The sequence below is a fragment of the Misgurnus anguillicaudatus genome, chromosome 2 (assembly GCF_027580225.2).
Source record: "Misgurnus anguillicaudatus chromosome 2, ASM2758022v2, whole genome shotgun sequence".
In the NCBI taxonomy this organism is placed as follows: Eukaryota; Metazoa; Chordata; class Actinopteri; order Cypriniformes; family Cobitidae; genus Misgurnus; species Misgurnus anguillicaudatus.
This window is the reverse complement of record NC_073338.2, coordinates 49,793,828-49,811,533: the sequence shown is the minus strand read 5'-3', so window position 1 is coordinate 49,811,533 and position 17,706 is coordinate 49,793,828. Positions and strand designations below refer to the sequence as shown.

Here is a 17,706-nt window from a genome sequence, read left to right as displayed (position 1 = left end):
ATAAGTGGATATACTGTAAAAGAATGATAGCATAAAGGAAAAGTACTTTGGTTTTGCAAGCCATTAAGGTTGTACTTTGTTAGGTTAGGGTAACAAAAAGATATATGTATTTTGATTTAACATAAATGCTGCATATTTTACAGTGTATGGATAAAAATATGATAAAAATATAAAAATAAATAAATAGAGCATGAAACAAAAGTGTTAAAAAGTGGACAGGGGTCTGCACGGGCAGAATTATTTTTTATGAAAACAGCTCTTTATATATATATTTATATAATAGAGGTCTGAACGAATAAAATATTATTCTGTAGATACCACCCTAATGCATGATAAAAAGTTTGACTTGTGAGTAAAAGTGGAAAGGATCCTCAACAGTGAAAAACAAGTGGTGTCATGTTTAAAGTGTGAATGACTGGGTGTATGTTATAAATAGAGTGAGTGCAGGCCTGACTGAGTGCTGTGGATGAAAGAGCTAGCAGTGAAGTGAAATACCGGTTAATATAAGTAAAAGAATAATAATAATAATAATAATATATTATTTATATAATAAAGTAATAAAAGATTATAGGTAAAATTATAGGTAAATGGTATATATAGGTTGAAAGGAGGTTTTTACATCTATATTTTATATCTTAATCCAATGAAAAAATATTTGTGTTTAATACTATTGTAAAGGGATAAAAATAGTATTTCTTGACAAATAGAACAAATTGAATTGAAAGAGAAACATTAATTAAGTAAGGAACTGCTTGACAAACATTTGCAGTGTAGAAAAAGTAATATTGAAGAGAAAATGGTAAGCTTGACGTTTACTTAGCTTGAAAGTTAACTGGAATAAAAGTGTTTTTATTTGTTAATTTTTTAATGTTAAAAAGTTAAACAATTGCTAAATATGATAGAAAAGATTGAATGAAGAAGTAACAGGTGTAGAGTAAAGTCATAGTTGTTATTCTTGTGGAAGTATCTATTAGGCAGAGATCTGATAAAGAATGTGTTGAAGAAATTGTCATGAAGGGAACATTTGATGTTGCAATGTGTAAAGAAATGGATATTGTAAATAAACCTATATTAAATCAAAAGAAAGAAAAGAAGGATGGATTTGAAGAAAAAAGCATTGGCATTATTCATGACTAAAGGGGAACATATATAGATTAGAAAAATGTTAAAGGAAGTTGATAATGGAACAAAAAGAAAGTGTGTTAAATGTTAATCTACACAGCAAAATCACCAGAGTTAAAATCCTGGTGTTACGGTGTTTCAGAGTAAAGAGTTAATTTCACAAAGTGGAATTTTCAGAAATCAACACAACTGGTGTAAAAATTACTCTCTGACTGGTGAGACTATGAGGAGTTGGACCTCATTAACACGGGTTTTGTGTTAAGTTACATCCGGGACATTTACAAGCTGTTCGCGCCTACACTCGAAACTTTTCTCTCACAGACGCCATTTTATCTGACTGGATGTGCGGAGGAGACAGCATTATATTTACTGGTGAAACACAAAGTAAGTTATTTATTTAAGATTGTATTTTTGTTTAATCATGTTTTTGGCATCAAAAGCTGTTTTATCAATCAAATTTGATTAGTTAAATGTTTTTACGTGGCATCCGGGACTTTTACATGCTGTTCGCGCCTAACAAGCTAATTTTTACCTCACACACAGATTGTATTTTCTTCACTCCTGACGCAGCAGAGCGACAAGATTCTTTGTCAGTAAAGATAAGGAAAAACAGTAAAGATAAAAGGTACGTAGTAAATCATATTTTCCAGATGTATTTATAACCTCACATTGTTTTGCATATGTTGTGTAACGTTAATTGATTCACGAGCAAAGGATTAAAATCACCCACAAACTGATTTTCTAGACTTTTCTCTCACAACCCCATTTTCTAGGAGCCATGTCGGTTAACTTTTAACTGTTAACTTACTTGTATTATTTCTATAATTTATTATCGAAAAACAAATATTAATAAAAAAGTTGAAATATATATTACGGTCACGTGGCATCCGGGACTTTTACATGCTGATCGCGCCTAAGCTAAATTTACCTCACACGCAGATTGTTCCTTCACTCCTGACGCAGCAATTCGACAAGATTCCTTGTATTTAATAGTAAACATAAAAGGTGCGTAGTAGTTAAAATCATATTTACCAGATGTATTTATAACAGTTTTGATCCGCGCTTGTTAGTTTTCGGATCAATGATTTAAACGCTGTTCGAATCTAACAGACCCCATTTTGTTGTTTGTGCGGGCAGACAGGTTTGAATTCATTTACTGGAGAAACACAAAAAAGTGATTTATTTAAGACTGTATTTTTGACAACTTGTTTTAATATATTTTTTACATCAAAAGATGTTGTATCGATTAAATTTGATTATCAGAAGTATTTTATATTACGGTCACGTGGCATCCGGGACTTTTACATGCTGTTCGCGCCTAGCTAAATTTACCTCACACGCAGATTGTAACGTTATTTCCTTCACTCCTGACGCAGCAATTCAACAAGATTCTTTGTATTTAATAGTAAAGATAAAAGGTGCGTAGTAATTTAAATCATATTTACCAGATGTATTTATAACCTCACATTGTATTGCAATGTTCTGTAACGTTAATTGATTCAAAGGATTAAAATCTCCCACAAAATGATTTTCTAGACTTTTCTCTCTCAGACCGATTTTCTAGTATCCATGACGATTAACTTTTAACTGTTAACTTACTTGTATTATTTCTATAATTTATTATCGAAACAACAAATATTAATAAAAAAGTTGAAATATAACAACTGGTTTGATCGGCCAATTGTTAGTTTTTGGATCAGTGATTTACACGCTGTTCGCATCTAACAGATTTTGTTGTGTGTGCGGGCAGACAGGATTGATTTCATTTACTGGAGAAACGCACAAAAAAATGATTTATTTAAGACTGTATTTTTGGCAACTTGTTTGATTTGATTTGACTTGTTTTGTCATCAAAAGCTGTTGTATCGATCAAATTTGCTTATCAGAACGTATTTAATATTATGATCACGTGGTATCCAGGATTTTTATGCTGTTCGCACCTAAACGAGCTAAATTTTACCTCACGGATTATATTTTCTTTAACGTTAACTCCTGATGCAGAGGGGCAATACTCTTTGCATGTAACAACACCAAAGATAAAGGTTTGTGGTTAATCATATAGAACATGTGTATTTATAATCTCACATTGTTTCGCAATGTATTGCTTCGCGTAAAGAGTAAATTGTTCTCACAGACCGATTTCGGGGTGCGGAGGAGTATTTTACACAGGTGGTAACGTTAATGGCGTGCATCATGTTCTAATTAAACCGACTGCAGTTAAATACTCCGGAACACGGTTGCCACGTTGTTTTAAATGTTTTAACTCGATACATTTATAAGGTATCTGTCGTGTTTGTAGGACTAATTTCTTGCGCATCTCATCTAAAGCCGTTGTTGCCTAATAATGTATTCCCTGTGCCTAAGGTAAATATTAAAGAAATACTGTATATGAAAAAATCTAAAGCCGTTGTTAACCCTGCATGTGCAGTTACCGTGTGCGCTAGAGATGGGACGACAGAAAGTCAGATTAAAGAACACGTGCGCTGTCTGGGAAGACGGACAGCGCACATGTGTTTGCTTCAGTAAAGCCTACTATATCTCTTTTTCTTTAATCTGACTTGCATTCTATATTTCTGTAACTCGCTGTTTTTTATGGTGTTTGCAATTACCTTCTAAGTACAGCTGTCACCACAATGTGTTTTTTTAGGTGAACGTCATGTTTGTAAAAGTGCAGTTCCAAGGCTCTAAGAAATTCATCAAGCTGAACGATGGATTCACTTTCACTGATTTTATAACTGAAGGCAAGTGATTAAACGTTTTTAGCTCATATAAAAAGAGGTTTTGATTCTTATACTTGGAATGCTTTTTTGGTTTGCAGTGCAAAGCAGATTTGAAATGCACACTGGAGCAGACTTGCGGATATATGATGAATCCCACACCGAGATTGAACAAGACCTTTTAGGAGAGTTGCTTGAAGCAGACCCAAAATCAACGTTAATCATTGAAGACCTTAGTAAAGGTATTTTAATATTTACAATTATAAAATCAGAATCTTTATTTGTTCTTATAATTATATTTTATTTTAGTTTGTGTGTCAGAGGAAGCAGCCAGCTCCTGCACAGATACGCAGTCAATTACAAGTCCTTCATCTAGTGAACTTCATGTGCCCTCTGGAAGATGTACCAAGAAATCCAAAATGTCAGAGCAGAGTGATGAATTTGGGGCAACATCAGCTAAGGAGGTGACATAAATTGCATATTTGCTTATGTTGGTTTCTTGTTTCATTTCCACAATTTGCAAGAATTAAAATAACAGAGCTATGATACATCTATCTTTAAGCTAGATTAATATTATCCTCATGTTGTGGGCTTTTACTATATGTCTGTAGTAGGGATGTTAACAATTAAGCAATCTTTGATTGGTGAAAAATTATACAAGTGCGGAGAAGTTAAACTGGCAAAGATCACAACGATGCTCGATGCCAAACACACGCTTGGGCTTTTTATCCTCTAGGCTGGCTGCTAACGCAACAAAATGGCATCCGCAGTGGATCTGAGAGGGTCCGATGCCGAAAATCTAAACACAGTTAGGATACTGAAAGCAAAGACCCTCTTCAGGGAAGCCTGCAAGATTGGCATAGCAACGCTGCAATACACAGGGAAGGAGACCAGAAGCCGTTTTTAATAAACATATTAAAATGTAAAATTTTAATTCTGGCAAGAAACTGTTAAATGTAAACTGTAACTGACTGTCGTTACACTCTGAACGCCCGCAACATATATCATTGATCATTAGGGCTGGGCGGTATGACGGTATATTCCGTTACCGCAGAATAAAATGTCAGACGTGACCCTCAATTTCCACCGACTGCGGGGCGGCTGCGGATCCGCTGCGGAACGGCGGCGGAGTCAATCGGTTTCCATTCAATTCAATGTGTGTATTTCCACTGACTGCGTTCCGAATCCGTCACAGCTCCGGCCATCCGCAGCCCTCCGGCACAAATACGCAGAGCTTCTATTTTTGACGGATGTCGGACAGCTCCGCAGGGCGGAGCCATGACTTTATCGCGTGATCATACCTGAATTCGCGAGATCTCGTGTTGGGATCTGGGCTGGTTTGTAATAACGTCATATTTCAACGTCATAATGGGCGGAGACAGAACTATATCGCGCGATCTTCATGTGAATTTGCGAGAACTCACGGGTCCTCGTCACTTCAGCACGCAGCCGCTCTGCAACAAATACGGATCCGGTGGGTATTGACGGACGGCCGAGTGCGGAGCCGTAACGCAGCGGAGCCGATCTGCAGCCGCTCCGCAGTCGGTGGAAATCCGGGGTAACAGATTTTTCTATTCCGCGGAATGCAAATAAGTGGGCGTGGCTAACTCTGCCCTCCAGCACGAGTTATTTGTGTAATTTTTATAATAAGTGCCAGTGAATCCACCGCGGGTCACGCAGCGAGACTCTTGCTTGCTCGCTCTCGCGCTCTCTCTCTCTCTCCTCATGCAGCAGCCGGCCGGTCTCTCGCGTGCAGAGGTCTCTCTAGGCAAGCGCAAGGAGCTGCGACGCCAAATAAAGAGTTCTTCTTGCACATAATGCTAATGTTGTAAAGTTTTCTGAACTTTAAGCATGCTAAGACAAAACTCGCGTTTATATCAGTGACACGTGCGAAGATGGAGCGATGTAGTTTGACGCGCCATTTGCTTGTACAAACATATTTGATCGGAAAGACGAGAGAGAGATGCAAGTGTTGAGGTCTTATAGAAAGTAAAGGGCGTCAAGACCTTAAAACAAACTTTATGATCATCACATCATAGCACCAGTCACATTTATAATATCTAGAGCTTCTTCTCTCATATACAGGTATTTATCCTGTCTGTAGGTTTTTGCATATATTTATACCTGTTCATTTTACATATTGCATATGTTTAATGTAATGTATGCATAAATTCGAAATACAATGAAGCCATACTATAGCTTCAATAGTCTATAAAGTTAATTACTCAATTAAAAACAAGATTCTGTCTAATCAAGACTTATCTGTTATCTTTTCACTTTAACATTATTAACTTTAAATTGCTCATATTCTAAAATTGTGGTGAGCATTTAGTTAAAAGCTATAGTGAGTGGTGTATTTCTGTACATTTTTATCATCAAAAAACAATATAAACTGAAAAACATGTATACTGTGAAATATTCTGTTCCGTGAAATAAAATGACTCATTCTGTGGAATAGATTTTTGGTCATTCCGCCCACCCCTATTGATCATCATTGCTGTTTTATCAAAACACCAACTACATTGACTCATTTTACAATCCCACTAGCATGTTATTTAGACAAAATAAAATCTTTTAATTCGTGTGAGGAAGCTGGCATTTTTACGCACACTTTTATGTCATTGGCTATATGCCACTGCTGTAATGGCTTATTGCACCATTACTGTTAACGATTATTCGATTGATTGATCGTTAATTTAAATGATCATCTAATATGGGAAATTGTATAATTTGACATCCCTAGTCTGTAGCTGTTGGGACAGCAAAGTGTGTTGCAGAACCTTAACTGTTTAGCATAACAAGCAACATTCTCTAACTCAGTGTTTCCCAACCCTGGTCCTCGGGCACCCCCTCCCAGAAAGTTTTAGATGTCTCCTTATTAAGCACACCTGATTTAACTCATCAGCTTGTTAGGGACACGTCTTTACCATTTTGGAAGGAGGTTGATGAGTCGAATCAGGTGTTTTAAATAAGGAGACATCTAAAACTTTCTGGGAGGGGGTGCCCGAGGACCAGGGTTGGGAAACACTGCTCTAACTAATACAAAAAAAGTTAAACTTGGATGAGCAACAACAAATTATGCATAAACATAAAATAGCACAGAACCTGAAACTGATAATTACCTTACAGAAAAACCACATCAATTTCACATGTGAAAAACACATGTGAATGTGTGTGTTTGGAACAGGTATGTATGAATTCCATGTGAAACGCATGTGCATAATGTGGTGACAATTTTTTTTTACATGTGATCCACAGATTTCACATGGGATTCACATTAAAATGTTCCCAAAACACACATTTCACACCTGAATTTGCACATGTGAAATCCATGTGACTATTCTGTAAGGGTTGGCCCATGCACTGACAGTAAATATTGGAGTAACTGACAGCACAATTTTTGTAGGCTAGATAACATTGTTTTAAACAACTTTCTTTTACTGTTTTTTTTTACCTAGATGGTTCTTACTGCCATAAAAGAAAAATCTAAAGGAGATGACATTCTTGAAGAGTACAAGGCCACCAACACCTTATCAAATGAGATGAGAAGAGCTCTTGTTAACATATTGGTGGGACACATGACAGAGAAACATGGGTAAGTCACATTTCCATGTTTAGGAGTATGTAATTGTTGTTCTGTTTTGTGATGTATTGTTGCGCAATGTGCCCCATAGCAGGGCTCGAAATTGCAACTATTTTGGTTGCATATGTGACTGAAATTTAATCTGTGCAACCTTAAAATATATTTGGGAGCATTTGTGCGACTGCCCATTTTGTTGTGATTTGAATTAATTTAAATCAAGCCTTGATTTAAATTAAGTCGCACCACAACAAAATGGGCAGCCGCACAATTGTGTATGCTGTGTGCTGTCCCAGGTTCAGTTTTTTCTCCAACGTTACATAAGTTAATGGTGAAATTTGATTGGTTCTTGCGTTTAATGAATGCCCGCAGATTGGCTAACATGAGCGTCAATCATTCCATTCGGCGTGCTAGGTTGGAGCGCAAAAAAATCACGAAAATGTGAAAAGCCAAACCGCGAGTATGATGAGAACGAGCCGACTACAGCCAATGTTAATTCAATTCAATTTTATTTATATAGCGCTTTTCACAAAAGTCAATTGTTTCAAAGCAGCTTTACATAAATAGAAGCAGTGAAAAGCAAAGAAAAACGACAGATAGCACAACAAAATACATGATAGCATAAGCAGTTAACTTGTTACTACTGTAATTGATAGCAACGATCCGGATTCAAATGCACCTCCACCACCACCGGAAAAAGGCTTAAAGTTAAACCTTTCGGAGAGATTGGCTCCGCTATGAAAATGGCTCAATGTACTGCGTTTACTGTAAATCCTGTGAAACGGAGGTTGCCCAAGTTGGTGGCGAAATCCACACATTTTATGCACGAGACCTTGCTTAAACATGGCGTAAGTGCCAAAAACACAAGTGTCATGACAAATGTGTTCATTATTGATGGAGACACTGACCTGTTTGTCAAAGAGTGTTTAATAGTATATGTGTGCATTAGGGTTGTGCCGATAGACGATAGTATCGTGTATCGACGATCTTCAGCCATATCGTCAATGGCAGGCTTTCATGGCGATAGTCAAGACGATAGTTGGCGAATGGTTATTATTATTATCATCATAGTTTTATGTTATAAGTTTTACCCACAATGCATGCTTTTCCTCACATGAGGGTTTGTGGGCTTCACTTTACGCTGAGAGCTTGTAAAGGGAGAATTCCTTCTTGCACGTACCTGCACTTAATGCGCACGTCTTGGTCTCCTTCTACCCCTAATCCAGCGCGCCGCGTCATGAGCAGCTGCGCTTCTCTCTGTCTCGCGTGCGCGCGCTCTCGCGTCTGTCCGCAGTCTAAACATAAACTAAAGTAGTAATCCTTATTTGTTCAGTTTAATGCGTTTCATGCGAGCTGATGCAAACTTTACTTTTTGTTTAAAATATGACCCGCTGCATATTAGCGCCTCTCTCTCACTCTCGCGTACGTGCAGAGAGCTGCGCTCTGTCCGAAGTCAGATCACTAGGTATTAATCCTGTTTATGATATGCATTTCAATGAGTTGTAGCAACACGTCCCTCGTGTTTAATATATGATTGTGTTTAAAATATGATCGCGTTCCGCTGGATCGATGCGTTTAAAAAGGCACCTCATGAGAGCACCACTGCTTGACACGTGTAGTCTTCTGCAACAGCACTAAATAAATGCATTGAATAATTTGTATGTGCGCGCACATGTGTGTGCGTGCGCAGATGCATGTTTTTACAGTTATTAAGTAATCATGATAGGGTTTTAATGATGCGCTCGCTTTAATGGCTTCAGTTTTAAGAAGGTTGTGGTCATGACGGTGTTACGGTCTTGTTTTTTTGGTCCACCCATCAAGTGACTTGTTATAATGAGTAAAAATTAACAAATAAAAAAAAAGAGTAAACTACTGCCACCCCCCCCGATAATATCGCGTATCGCCGATCTCACAGGCTGACAATAGGACGATCTGAAAATAGGGCATATCGCCCAACACTAGTGTGCATCCTGCTAGGCTGGGTTTACACTTTGCGTTAACATGCGATCTCGGTGATCTGATCACGCAGATCGGATCATCGGGATATCAGGACACGGCACGTTTACATTTGTCAACATCAAAGTGGCTTCTGTATCTGGATGACTGTGTGTGTGTGTGTGTGTGTGTGTGTAATCGGATCCCGTGTGGGGAGACGCGCTGGATGAATAGCTATCAAGAAGTAAAGTAATGTAATTTACAAACACATTATTCACAACAGTGAATAAATGTATTTGGTTAATGTTATTATGGTTTGTATGTGTTTTCAAGTAACTTAAAATGTGTTAAATGAGAGCGAAACAGACGACTGACCAAAAAGAAGCGCAACATTCATGCAATGACCTTGATATGTCGCCATGGAAACTCAAACATTATAACGATCCATTAAATTCTGACATGAAATATTAAATCACTACATGAATACTTGGAACATATTAAACATTTACCTGAATAACTTAAAAATACAATCAGCAGTGTTAAAATGCTCTTGTATATCGATTTTATTTCAAGATACTTTCAAGCTTAGCTAGCATTGCTCCCCAATATGAATATGTGTGTGTCTCACCTGCGCTTCATGACCTAATGTCTTTTTTGTCCTGTAAGTGAGAGGAGATGATGGGGGCGGGGTTTTTTGTGACCTTGACCTGTAAATGCAGATACGATGGCTGTATTGCGTTTACATTACACTGAGATCCGATCACAAAGCGTCCTCGACTACCTCTTTATCAGGGCACGCAGATCGGATAACATTCCGATCACAAACTCGTTTACACTTGTCTTTTCCATGTGTGTGTGGACAACATCCAGATACAGGTCGCATGTTAATGCAAAGTGTAAACGCAGCCCTTAAGGGACATCCGACAAACATGCTTGTAGTCGATGTTGAGTTGGGACAATGCTGATGTTATGTTTATGTTGTATTTTTTAAATCATTGCCTTTTTAGTAGTTATAGGATACTGGTAATGCAGTTATCAATTCTCATATATATTAGCCTTCTATATTAAGGTTACTTTTGTAATGTAATAATTAATCAGTGTTTTATGTGTTTGTTAGATTTTCTATTGTAATCATGTTACCTGTAATTGTTCAATTAATATTGCTGCTATACTAATTAAAGGCGGAGTCCACGATGTTTGAAAAACGCGTTGGAAAAGGATACGGGCCGACTACCAAAACACACTTATAGCCAATCAAATCAAATCAAATGCCAGGTTGCGTATGTGTGGGGCGGGTCTATCAACAGAAGGTCCAGATTCTATTGGGGTAGGGGCGTGTTTGTTTGGGTAATTTCAAATATCAACATTGGCTTTCAAACATCGTGGACTCCGCCTTTAAACAGCATTTGGATAATATTTTAGTTATCTATGCAGCAAAAGTAAAATGGACCAAGCTCACAAAGCGCTCACACAGCTAACTGTCAACACAAGCGTGATCACTAAACTTAAGTTTTCTTTGTTGTTTAAAGCCTGGAATACACTGCAGGATGTTTGCCCTCCTATAAGATCATTAGTTTATCACACTGTGCGACATGGATCATTTAAACTCTGGTACGACAGGCATGTAGAAAGTACGATGATGACACGGAAGCTTCGGCGGCAGCGTCACGCATTAGCGCGACGTCACCAGCATGCGCTCGTGGTAAACAAATACCAGCATGCAGGTCGTAGCAGCAAACACACTGTGCGTTGATCATTCTAAATTTCTGACAGTGTCAGAAAACTATCGTAGGCTATATTTGGATGCAAGATGGGGAAAACGACCGTCTTTGAACCTTTAACTGTATGACATACGATGAAGAGCCACGATCACAGAAATCGCAACGATTGTTTCACGATGGCAATCTTTAGTCTGGGACAGCTAATAATCGTGCAGTGTATCCCGGGCTTTAGTGAACATAAACGGCTGTATGTTTATCAACATATTGAAGCATTGAAAATTCAACATTTTCAACAATGTGTCCACCCCGCCCCTGGAAAATTTTCATTTTTGGTTTTCTTTTTTTTTCTTTTTTTTTGCTTTAACCCCTGTATTCAACGCAATGAAATGTTAAAGTCCTTTCTCAGTTACCTGCCTGTTTGTGTGATAAACTGTACTTGTGGATGTGGTTTTTGATATTACGTTTTTATATGTTACGACATTTTGTCTGTGCAACAAAACTTAAAACCTCTGTAGCACCAGTGCTAAAATTGACAGCGTTTTGCATGTACATTGATTTTATAGGAGGATTCCACCTGTACAGCAGAGAGAGCAATATGCCCTTGGAATAGTGACTTTGTTTCCGTCATTGAAAGACCCATTTTCTAAGAAGGGATATGTGAGTTGATTATTTGTATTTTTTATGAATGATAAAAAAAATTACCCCATATCTTATTTGGCTTCAAGTAGGGCTGGGCTATTTTTTATTAATTTGAATTGACGTTTTTATGCAATTTTATTTAAATCGGGATATCGATTTTAAATGGACATTCTTTACAGTCAAAGTGAAACAGTGATGACATTCTGATTACACAGCAGGGTTTTCCTTCATTGAAAATTAAATGTCAGCCACCCAGGCAAAATTTTGGAACTTCAATACCAAGTAGGCTATATTATTTTATGCGCTTTTGTTCTGTGTACGCTGTGGGATAAGTAATGGAGATTGTCGTTATCCTTTTGTGTGCATTCCCACTCTCCCTCTTTTTTAAGCGATCTGTCCCTAAGCTCTATTCGTCAAAAAGTAGGGATGTTAACAATTAATTGATTCAAGATCATGCACTTAATGTGTGCCACAATTCTCAATATAATATTGAACCGTTCTGTACGCGCATGTGAATTGCGGTTTTTCGGTTTATCCATCCAAATCTGTCAGTTTTATATTTGTTGACAAAATTATTTATTAAAAAATGAAACAAATCATAGGAGAATGTTATGAATGGTTAAAAGAGAAATAATAGTTGAGTTTCGTTTAACGTGTTACTTAACAAGGCCTAATTTCGGCATAGATATTTAAAAAGTTATTTGAATTTATTTTATATTTATACTATGTTGATAACACTCTTTAGTGCACTTGAATTAGAACTTCAGTTTTTTTAACCAGATGAACTTCAGTTTTTTTAACCACCTTGTGAAAAGAATGTTAGTGGAATGAGAAAGTTACTGCAGTATTGTTGTAGTTATGCATTAAGTTAACTAGTAAAAAAAATAGAAAATCAGCGCTGTAAATCGGTCAAATGTTCTGAAAAAAATCTAGATTTTAAAATCGACATGAAATAAAAGTAACAAGTGTCTTATTTACCCCGTGGTGATGTATATTCGAGTGAAACCAGAGAACTGGTTGGATCTGATTGGATGATTTGAAGTTGGGTCGTGTTGCTAATTGCTGCGATCTTCTCCCGGACCCCGCCCACTTGCCATACCATATGACCGGAAGTAAAGAGAGATCATTTTGAGGAGGGGAGGAGATTTGCGTTTTTGATTAAAGATTATGAGGGCATATGAATTTTTCATAAAATAATGAAGCTCACAGATCATTTGTAAAAAATACCGCAATATTCCAAAACAAATTAAAGTTTTTCATTTTTATTTCATTGAGACTTAAATTTTTTGCCATATCTCCCAGCCCTATCTTTATGACATTCTACGTATATATGCATTCTTTTCCTTAGCCAAACATGGTCAGAGTTATATAAAATAATATACTTACTGAAGTCACATTATTATTTACTTTGCAGTCTCCCGCTAACTTATACTTTAACCAAAATAAAACCTGAAACATTCACTCATTTCACCTACTCTGATTTTTGACAATCTTATTTTTATACATATAGGAGCACTTCTATGATGCTGCAAGTGGGAGTGGATATCTTGCTTGGCGTCTAAAGACTGTCCTTAGAAACACTCGTCGCACTGAAAAAACTGCGCCTACATCTCTACAAGGTGGTCCAAAGGTCAAGAGAGCTATTAGCTTAGAACAACAACTTGATGGCGATGCTGCTTTGGAGGCCATTTCGCTTCTCGCTCATACAGGAGTTGAATCAACTATTTTTGAGAAGATGAGACAGACATTTCGTCATCGCCAGGAACTTGTTCAAAATGCAGATACAGCAACAGATGTTTTAAAAACCTTCCCAAGGTTTTTAGATACCAAAGGATTGGTAAGTAAATTTAAATTGAGTAACTGTTGCTTTAATGCAGGGGTATCTAAAGTATGTCCCGGAGGGCCGGTGTCCTGCAGAGTTTAGGTCCAACTTGACTTGACAAACCTGTCTAGAAGTTTGTAGTCTGCCTAGTGACACCTTAATTAAGTGCTTCAGGTTTGTTGTTTAGGGTTGAAGCTAAACTTTGCTGGACATTGGCCTTCCAGGACCGACTTTGGACATCCCTGCTTTAATGCATGGGTGTCTAATTCTAATGACTATTCTTTAAGGTGAATCAAGATTTTGAACTTCTCTTCAATTTGGACACATCTTCAAAGTTAATGGAAAAGTGGGACAGAACCTTAAAGCCAAAAATTATCCAGGAAGCGAAAAACTTGACTCAGACCCCTGCTGTTCAGCGTTTTCTTCTGTCAGCTGAGAAATCCTCAGAAAAAGCCAATTCAGGTGTGCTAAAATGGTTTATTTTAAATAAGTTAAAATTATTGTCATAATCATTTCACATAATATGGATTATAGGTTTTTTACTTTTTCTTTTACCACAGCCTGGGACAGTGATTTGTCTACGCTGCTGCTGCTTGTTCACCTTCTTCCACCATCTGCTGGGCGGAAGATGGCTGCAAAAATAAGTGCCACCAATGCAGCTGACAAACTTGTTCTGTTTCATAAGGTATTAAACATATTTTTTCTTATGTACCTTTTAGGGATGCACCGATAGGATTTTTTGGGCCGATTTAAACAGACAATTCTGGCCGATACCTATATCAAACACTTGTATACAATACTATACAGTTGTTCTATTAGCTAGTTTATTTCTGCATCAAATTATTTTTACTGAACATGGATTTGATCTAATTAACATTCAACTGACCAACATAGTAAGAGAGGCACAAATTAAGCTAAAACAAATATAATAAGACAACATGACAACCTTCAAAGGTGGTTTTTGCTATTCAGCATTTATTTTATTAACAACATTAACTCATTTTTTACATATAATGGATTTCTTTATGCGTATAAATTATAAACAAACGGTATCTGCCTTTATCGTGCTATTTCCGATATTACTATGGATTCAAATTCATCAAAAATCGGCCGATACATCGGTGCATCACTGGTACCTTCTTATGTCTCTTTCTATTATTCTACTCTATTGTACTATATTTTTAAATGTAACAATAATTTAAATGTGAGTCGAGGAAGTTATCTGTGCCACCCTGGTGGATAAATTAGTGTCTTTTATATTGAAACAATAGTGAGATACACTACCAGTTTTGATGGGTAACACTTTATTTCGATAGTCCACTTTAGACATTTTACTAATTATAAGTAACTTTGCAACTACTAATCAACTACAAATCTTTAGAGTATTAGTAAATGGTCTGCGTAATATCTGTTAACACTTTATTGTGATGATCCCTCAACAGACATTCAACTGTCTATAAGTATCTTTGCAGGTGCATGTCAACTTATTTCACTAACCCTAACCTCTTCCCTAATCCTTACAGTCTACTTATATTCTAATGACAGTTAGTTCACATATAGTTGCAAATGAGTAAAAGTTAGTTGCCATCTAGTTGCGAAGTTATTTGTAGCTGGTAATCTTTTTTTCCAACCCCAATTTGCAATAATTAGTTTTATTATTTTTTTAATAGAGTAGTGGTTCTCAACTCTAGTCCTCGGGGCCCCCCTCCCACAATGTTTTAGATTTCTTTTTATCAGTTTTCTATTATCATTACAAGGTCAACTCATTACCTTGCAAATTTTGCTTAAGACTGTTTGTTTTTTCCTTTGTAGTCATGTTGCAGCATTGATGAGCATCTAGGGAAAGTTCAAAGTCACCAACCATGTCTTCTAGCTGTGGGGAGGAGTCAAGATGAGATTGACAACTACTACATTGCTCTGGATAGTAAACTTATACCATGTCAAACAGCTAGTTCTCTGGGTGCTTTGGATGAGCTCTTCAAAGTGCACTATGTTTTTAACATTTCCTATGACAATGCTCTCGACAACTTCTACACATTTCTGCAGACCACTGTCTACAACATAGATGTTGGGAAAACAAAAGAGTCTCCACGAGTGAAAGAGCTGCGAGCCAAATTCCTGAATAACACCTAAACTGAAATTTAAAAGAGAATGCTGCAGTGTTTTAGATGTGAAGAATTGCATACAGATACTCATTCACTGATTTCACATTTAAGGTTTCAACATGGATTCTATCCCACCTCTAAGTGTAGACTTGTTTGTGCTCAACACGGTTGCCGAAAGCAGTTTTCAACGTACTCTGGTTTTAGGAAACATCTGGACAATATTCATGTTCCTCGTTCAGTTTTTGCAAACTTTCCTCATGCTGATTGTTTAAGTCAGTCAGATGCAGTTCAGACTGGACCATCAGATGAAGAATCTCTTCCAGAAGCTATTTGTTTTGAAAGTAGGCCAGTTCCTTCTAAAAAGGATGTGAAGGACATGTGTGTCTCAATTGTTGCAAAACTACAGGGAAGTGGTGCTTCTAATACATCAGTTTCATCAATTATATGTGACCTGGAAGAGTTTACCACAGAGTTACAATCATTAATTAAAGCTGCAAGCAGCGATGGAAGGGCCCTCGCACGGATGTGCACCGCCACCCTATGGCATTAGTTAAGCAGTGAACCAGGGGGATATGAATTAAAGTGGGTAAATATAGGTTGATATTCAAAGGACAAAAAATGTGCCACACCGCCTGTGTGCAGCAGGTGGCGCTATAACTGTACCTAATTATTGTTATATTGACGTGTTCAGGCCGGGACCCTTATCAAACGTGTGAAGTCTGGAGCAGATCGGATAATGTATGCCTGAATTACAATAGCTTCCTGTTTCATGTCAAAACATCACACTTTGCCAGGCCGCCACGGACACGCCCTTCAACGAAAAGTCAAGATCTTCGCAATTTATCACGGCAAAGGGCTTAACATCAGTCTGACCAAATATGATGATGATTTGATTAAATCTCTAAGAGCAGTAAATCACAGCGTAAAACATGGCATTTCCTGCTACCTCTAGGTGGCGCTATGACTGAAGCTGAATATTGGCATAAAATGTGTTCAGGTCGAGACTCTTATCAAACATGTGAAGCGTGGGGCAGATTGGACATTGTATGCCTGAGTTATAACAACTTCCTGTTTCATCGCGAAAATGCCTAACTTTGTCAGGCCGCCACGGACACACCCTCCAACGAAAAGTCAAGATCTCCGCAATTTAACATCGCAAAGGCCTTTAGATGAGATTGACCAAATATGATGATGATCGGATTAAATCTCTAGGAGGAGTTCGTTAAAGTACGACGCTTGGAAATGTAAAAAAATGACAGAGAAAATTCAAAATGGCTGACTTCCTGTGGGGTTTAGAGCTTAGTTCCAAGAGACTTTTTTGTAGGTCTTGGGGTGATAGATGATCCTACCAAAATTCGTATCTGTACGTTTTTCGTAGCGGGGGGGGCTGTTCTCTTGAAATTTTGCAGGTGGCGCTATCGAGCCATTTCTACACGCCCACTTCTGACGCCTATACCACATGTAAATTTTCACCACTTCTGACGCGTGTGCAAAATTTCATGAGTTTTTGAGCATGTTTAGGCCTTCAAAAATGCGATTCATTTCGGAAAATAATAATAATAATAATAATTAAAGCTGCAAGCAGCGATGGAAGGGCCCTCGCACGCATGTGCACCGCTACCCTATGGCATTAGTAAAGCAGTAAACCAGGGGGGTATAAATTAAAGTGGGTAAATACAGGTGGATATTCAAAGGGAAACTGATGTGCCACACCGCCTGTGTTACACAGGTGGCGCTATGATGGTACCTGATTATTGTTAAATTGACGTGTTCAGGCCGGGACCCTTATCAAACGTGTGAAGTCTGGAGCAGATCGGATAATGTATGCCTGAATTACAACAGCTTCCTGTTTCATGTCAAAACATCACACTTTGCCAGGCCGCCACGGACATGCCCTTCAAAGAAAAGTCAAGATCTTCGCAATTTATCACGGCAAAGGGCTTAACATCAGTCTGACCAAATATGATGATGATTTGATTAAATCTCTAAGAGCAGTAAATCACAGCGTAAAACATGGCATTTCCTGCTACCTCTAGGTGGCGCTATGACTGAAGCTGAATATTGG

The 17,706-nt window shown here is 37.6% G+C and overlaps 1 protein-coding gene across 5 annotated transcripts; it reads left to right on the top strand.

Moving 5' to 3' along the window:
• Window positions 1-1,217: 1,217 nt before the first annotated feature.
• Window positions 1,218-16,124, top strand: LOC129427372 (uncharacterized). 5 transcript variants are annotated; one of them, XM_055183812.2, is made up of 11 exons: window positions 1,218-1,506; window positions 1,666-1,747; window positions 3,770-3,863; window positions 3,941-4,081; window positions 4,149-4,303; window positions 7,298-7,434; window positions 11,642-11,732; window positions 13,225-13,551; window positions 13,824-13,998; window positions 14,097-14,221; window positions 15,349-16,124. In XM_055183812.2, exons 3-11 carry the CDS (start codon window positions 3,779-3,781, stop codon window positions 15,667-15,669), a joined length of 1,557 nt encoding a protein of 518 aa, XP_055039787.2. In that variant the 5' UTR covers window positions 1,218-1,506; window positions 1,666-1,747; window positions 3,770-3,778; the 3' UTR covers window positions 15,670-16,124. The 5 variants fall into 5 exon arrangements, with proteins under 5 accessions (XP_055039787.2, XP_055039781.2, XP_055039786.2 ...); XM_055183806.2 differs by having other exon boundaries at window positions 11,639-11,732; XM_055183811.2 differs by lacking the exon at window positions 3,770-3,863 and having other exon boundaries at window positions 11,639-11,732.
• Window positions 16,125-17,706: the final 1,582 nt, after the last annotated feature.